Source organism: Gavialis gangeticus, unplaced genomic scaffold (assembly GCF_001723915.1).
Source record: "Gavialis gangeticus isolate Ggan-Ray unplaced genomic scaffold, GavGan_comp1, whole genome shotgun sequence".
Taxonomy (NCBI): domain Eukaryota; kingdom Metazoa; phylum Chordata; order Crocodylia; family Gavialidae; genus Gavialis; species Gavialis gangeticus.
Window position 1 is genome coordinate 30,284,831 of NW_017729034.1, and position 6,063 is coordinate 30,290,893.

General features: G+C 57.2%; 1 protein-coding gene across 7 annotated transcripts in view; it reads right to left on the reverse strand.

The window, feature by feature from the left end:
• LOC109304334 overlaps positions 1–6,063 on the reverse strand; it is a 50,188-nt gene that overhangs the window by 18,377 nt on the left and 25,748 nt on the right. For 6 of the 7 annotated variants that reach the window (XM_019526819.1, XM_019526818.1, XM_019526814.1 and 3 more), the window contains 9 exons: positions 4,724–4,862; positions 3,985–4,091; positions 3,561–3,648; positions 3,259–3,393; positions 2,713–2,850; positions 1,672–1,928; positions 1,173–1,296; positions 671–865; positions 42–197 (listed from right to left, as the gene is read on the reverse strand). In XM_019526819.1, coding sequence (XP_019382364.1) covers positions 42–197; positions 671–865; positions 1,173–1,296; positions 1,672–1,928; positions 2,713–2,850; positions 3,259–3,393; positions 3,561–3,648; positions 3,985–4,091; positions 4,724–4,862 — 1,339 coding nt within the window. The remainder of the gene's footprint in view (positions 1–41; positions 198–670; positions 866–1,172; positions 1,297–1,671; positions 1,929–2,712; positions 2,851–3,258; positions 3,394–3,560; positions 3,649–3,984; positions 4,092–4,723; positions 4,863–6,063) is intronic. The other variant, XM_019526817.1, reaches the window with a different exon arrangement.

A 6,063-nucleotide genomic window follows, 5' to 3' on the forward strand; every position in this document is an offset into this window, starting at 1 on the left:
ACAGTGCAGCCATGTGGGCGGCAATGCACCCATGGACTCACCTCCATGTCCTGTTGCCGGCTTAGCAAACCCTGCAGCCCCTGCAGATCCCACTCACTCTTCACTGTGGCAAAGCCCCTCTCTGCCTGGGCAATGTCGTGTGCCAGGGCCTCTGCTCTGCACCGGACAGCCTGCATATGCAGGGAGACCTCTGCCAGCTGGGGGGAGGAGAAGAGGCTGATGGACCCCAGCATGGGACTCCCAAGCTGTAGCTGCCCACACAGATGCTCTCCTCTCCTCCCCCTACCAGCTCTGCTTGGTGCCCTGGACCCAGCATAGGCTCATGGCTCCCTGCCATAGCTGAGTAAGAGCAACTGGCTGCTTGTTAGCCATTGGGCTGACAGCCACTGCCCAGCACCAGCACAGGCTGTCTCAGAGTCCCAGCTTAAGCTCTAAGCATCAAATCATGCTCCCCTCCCATCAGGAACAGGACCTAGGAGTCCTGGCTCCCAGCTCCCTGTTGTAACTGATCAGCAGACCCTCATGCAGACGCTGGACAGAGAAGACTTCCAATGTCACTCTTCCCTCTTAGGAAGCTGGCTGCACTCTCCATGGCCGCTAGGTGGTGGGCACTACCTCCTCCTTCACCTGAACAATGCTCTCCCCATCTCCTCCAAGGCTAGCCCCATACCAGGTGCTCCAGGCTTTCCGTCTCTGCCGCTGCCTCCATGACCCGCTCCCGTTCCTTCACTGCATCATTCAGCATCTCCACTGCCTCCTGCAGCTCCCCCAGGGGGCTGGTCATGCCCGCTCTGTTCAGCTGCTGCCCAGCCTGCACCAGCAGGGGGTGCAAGGGCTCCTTGGGGTCCAGTTGGTGGGTCACTGGCTAAAGCAAACATACAGAAGTGATGCTGGGGCTTGGGAGAGGGACTGCAACAGGCAGGGGCCAGGCCCTAGAGGGATCCTCATAGAGCCTCCTTGACAGGGGCATGTGCATGGGCTCCCCCATGCAGTCAGTGATGGGCTGGGGTAGTCAGGATCAGGGAGATCAGGGCATACCATGCCTCACAAGGGACCAGCCACAGAGAGCTGCTGGGGGGAGGGCCAGCACATGAGAGAGCCCCGTTGCCCTATCAGAGATAGACACACTCACACCCCACCTGCCCCCAGGCCCTGCCCCATCCCCTGCTCACCTGCACACAGCTTTTCTGGCTCAGCACCTCTTCCTGCTGCACATTCTGCAGGAACTCGGATAGCACCAGGGAGTCGCGCAGGTCTGATGCCCGCCTCCGTAGAGCTGCTCGCACACACCTCAGCCTGGCACAGCAAACATGTCCGTGGGGTAGGGGCACAGGGGACACACAGGGCAGCTCCCCAGGGATGCCACCTGCTGAGGAGATGGGCTCCCTGCCCATCTCCTTCTGCAGGGCCTGGAGCTAGAGGCCTCACAGCAGGAGCTGGTTCTCCATGCTGCCCGTCCACATTGTTCCTCCTTCAGCCAGCTCCCGGTAAGGGGGGATGTATCTGGCATGTAATTCTCCTTTCTTTGCCCCCACTACTTCCTCCCTGGGTGGGAATCCCCTCCCCTGACCCTGTCCAACACCCCAAGCCCACTGAAAGGGATCCCTTCCTGTGCCGATCCCATCCCTTGTCCAGATGCCACTCTCCCACCCCCAGTGCTGCCTCACTCACTTTTCCTCCACAGTCTCCACCTTCCTTTGAATCCTCCCAGCAGCCTCGTGCCCCATGGAGGGCTCCCTGCCCATCTCCTCCCGCAGGGCCTGGAGCCTGATGCCCCACAGCAGGAGCTGGTTCTCCAGGCTGCCGATGTCCTGCAGGTCCCTGCGGAGCTCCTCTGGGTTCTTCATAGCAGCCGGCTCTGAGAGTGAGCCCGCCACCCCCTGCAGCCAGTGCTCAGCCCGGTCCAGCTCCCCCACCAGCCGCAAAGCCTGCGGAAAAGAAGTGGAGAGTGAAACAGGTAGCTGTACACCACCAGACTGAGCCTGGTAGGCCAGCTGCCTCTCCTTGCAGGGCCAGAAAGAAAGCCCCAGTAGGTGCTAAGAGAACACTAGGGGCTCAGGGAACACTGCTGGGGTGTAAGCCAGACCTGGACTACCCCAGCAAGGCATATCATCCTCCCAGTTTCACAGAGTTCCTGATTGGGCCTCCAGGTGCCCACGGCCACCCACTAGAGGTCTCTCAAACCTAGCAAAGCGTTCCCACCCACTCAAGGTGGGTGAGTGGGCACCAATTTAGAGGTCCCCAGGGAAACTATGCTGGTGTCCCTTGAGTCTCCAGGGCCTGTATCTCTCTGCGCGTCTCTCTCTAGTATCTCTGCTCAGCACATCGCACTGGCTGGTTATGCCTCTCTGTTCCAAGGCCTCTACAGTACAGGCTACAGCTGCGTGAGGTGGAAGATTCCCAAGTTGGTTCCAGGGCACCTGTCCCTGGTGGCATGTATGGCATCCAGCTGGCTGTTGCATCCTTAGAGACTATAACACTCCCCTGCTGCAAGGCTCCCCAGGGAGACTTAACTACTGAGGGGCCCTGGCTGAGGCTGGGGACCAACCTTTCCAGCACATCCCAGGTATGGGCCACCCAGATGTATGCAAAGCTGCTTTGCCATTTGGCAATGTTGGGCCTGTCCCTGAGGCCTGGGTGCTCCCTTTTTGGCCCTGCTCACACTGTCTCTGTGTGCCTGGGACTCTGGCAGGGCCAAACGACGCCACACACCTTATCAATCTCCCTCAGCACTGCGCCATTCTCCTGGTGCTTCCTCTGCAGCTCCTCCCACAGCCCCGCCAGCTCCCGGAGGACACCTTCTACTTCAGGGCTTCCCCTGGGGCAGGCATGCAACAGCTTCTGTCCTTCCTGTGGCAGGGATGGACACATGCTGTCAGGTGCTGCCCAGGTGGGTACCGCCTTCATCAGGTGTCTGATGATGAGGCAAGTGCTAAGGACAGGGAAAGTGCCCTTCACAACCCCACCTGAGCCTGGGGGCAACAGGGACCTGGATCTCCATGCTCCCTCCTGTCCTACCCCAAAGGACAGTGAAGCTAGTTATAAGAAATGCCATACCCCCAGTGCTTGGCCTGTCCCCTCTAGGGGGCCCCAGCTGCATGGAATACAAGCACAACAGAGACATGTAGGCCCCTCTGTGTCCCCAGGCACCCCCAGGGACATCCCTAGAAGTGCAATACCTGGGGGTGCCCCACAAGTCCCAAACAGTTCCCCCCACTTTGGGCCCCTGATCCCCCAGACCCTCCAGCAGTGGCTCACCTGGCAGACAGCCTCCAAGCCAGTGCTATTGCCCAGGATTTTCTGGTGGCTCTGCAGTGCCTCTAGGTTCTCAGCATCCTCCACTTGGTTCTGCTGGATGCCAGGCCCTGCACCCTCCTTCAGCCAGGATACGGCCTGTTTGGCACCAGGGGGGAGGGGAGAGGTGACACATTAATGCCAGGGTCATGGGGGGAGGGACTTAGGAGCTGTGTTGGGCAGTAGAGGAAGATATTTGGGGACAGCATGCAACAGAAAGACCTAGGGGGCCCTGGGCCATGCTGTGGGTTGTTAGGAGACATTACCATGTTAGCCGCCTGGCAGTAGTCCTGCAGCTGGCTCTCCTGCTGAGGCGCACCCCAGCCAGCATCCGAGTGTCCTGGGAGCTTCCTCCTGTGGCAGAGATGGAGAGTCATGTCCAATCACTCTCCTGTCATGAGGACCCCCCAGGTCCCTCCCATGGGGTTCACAGGGAAAGGGGGACAGTTGCTGTGCCAGGTGGACTCTGAAGGTTGTAGCATGAAGGCAGGTGTCTGCATCAAAGGGCCAGGCCCACCCTGCCAGCAAGGCCTCTTCTGGGGACTCTATTATGGGCTTAGGGATGCAGTTCTTGCAGCTAAGGAATAGGTCTAGAGTCCCCTCTCCCTTCTTAGTGATATCCAGCCTAGAGCTCTCCCCTCTACCCTCCAAGTTCTGCTCTTCCTGAGAGTGGTTTCCGCAAGCCAGTACCTCTTGCTGCTGTGGCACCCCTCGGCGAGATGCCCTCCAGACAAGCCTGGACTGCCTTCCTCGCCTCTTACATGCTCTGTCACACTCCCTGAAACATCCTTCTGCACCTAGGGCACAAAAAGAGCCTGTTAGGGTCTTGTTCCTCCATCACACAGCTTCAGGGTTGAATATGACATGGACTTCTATCAGCAGGCCTAGCTCCTAACCCCTGCCACCCTATAAATAGGATGCCCCTATGAGCAGACCCAGCCTGGCTACAGGTTCCCAAGTAAAGTCGGTGGGGTAGGGGCTATGGTGCTGCCTCCCAGAACTGCATGTACCAGGGCAATGCTGCAGAGGGATGCCAGTGACAGCCTTGAGATACACACACACACACACAAGAACACATGCCAGCTTGGCCTAGACCAAAACGCGGGAGTAGGAAAGGGCAGGGGTGTGCCAGGTGGCTGCAGAGAGGCATGGAGTCACATGCACATCACTGAGGGCCTTGTGGCATCATAAACAAGTTATAGTGTTTGCATGGTCACGTGCTGGTCACTCAGGGGCTGCAGAGGAGGTCACACTAGCTTCACAAGGGTGAACGTGTGGCAGTCACAAAGCTGTTACTTCCAGTCCAGGGCACAGATAATCAAGCACCTTCCCATGTTGCTTTGCCAAATAATTATGTCACGTGGCACAGGTGTGGCTGTTCCTGTCATGGGAAGGGGAGTAGGGATCTGGGCCCAGCTTTTGTTCTTACCTCATTTCCTGGGACTCTCTTTTCCTTGTCTCCAGCTTCACTTCTGGCAACTCCCTCACTGCTGCCTCCTGTCTGCTCAGGACTCAGGGCTTCCCTTGGAGAGCTGCTTGTCAGGGACTGCACAGGTGACTTCTCATTCCTAGGAGAGGGGAGCACAGAGGGAGATGGAAAAGGGATGTCAGGGTAGGCAAGAAGGGCACTTGCATGGCAAGAGGAAAAAGAGTGGAGAAGGGAGACCTGAGCTGTGCGGACCTCGAGAACTCCTCTGGGGTGGACATAGGAGCAAAGGCAGGCTCACAAGAGATAAGGGGTGTGGAGCCCCTGACAAGGGAACCCAGAAAGTGAAGGTACCTTGGGGCCAGCTTTAAAGAAAAGGAGTCACCCACAAACTCTGCCAGTGAATCGCAGTTGCCTTGTGTAAATGATCCAGAGGGAGCTCCAGAAAAATCTCACCATTGCTTATTGTACCTGTGCTGTTCAGACAAATTTAGAAGACAGCTCTCACTCTGGCATGTCACAGACCCTTCTGCCTGCCCCACGTCTCCACTCCCTGCTACTCTCAGATCCAGCCTGCACCCCCATAACAGTAGGGTGAGATCCCTCCCTCCCATTATACACATGGCAAAACTGCGGCATAGAGCAGGATGAGGATGTATTTTTCAGATCAAACATGGATGCAACTGAAGTGCTGAGAGCAGAATTTGAGTCCTGACTTTCTCTTGCTTGAATATGGGAGTATTAAATGCCAATTGATTGGAGGGCCACATCCCCTGCTTTGTATGTGCTTGTGGACCACACCAAGGCTCTGACCACGGTGGCAGGGCTTCTGGTTGCAATGCTACTGGGGTGAGGGCTACTGCCACAGAAAGAAGCCCTGGCACCATGGACAGGGCTGGGGCTCTGACCATGGTTGCAAGGCTTCTGCCTGTGGTGCTGCTGGGGCCCTGCCCTGGCTCCGGCTCCTGCTGTGGGAAGGAGCCCCACCACTGCAGCCTGAGTGAGGGCAAAAGTCCATGTACTGGATGACCCTACTCTGTGGGCTGGATCTGGCCCCTCTGCTTTAACGTGTAAGCCTTTCTGTTCACCTGATCTTGGGGTTGGAATGAATATCAAGTGACCCCCCCAAGGGCCCAATCAGAGAATCACAAGGCTGGAAGACACCTTAAATGGTCATTTAGTCCAACCCCCTGCAAAACTGCAGGAGAAGCTATTTCTGCACTGTCCCAGATATAAGTCTACTCAGCTTTTTCTCAGAAATCTTTAGTGAAGGTTCTCAGACTCATAGTTTCATAGTTTCATAGTTTCTAGGGTCGGAAGGGACCTGAGCAGATCATCTAGTC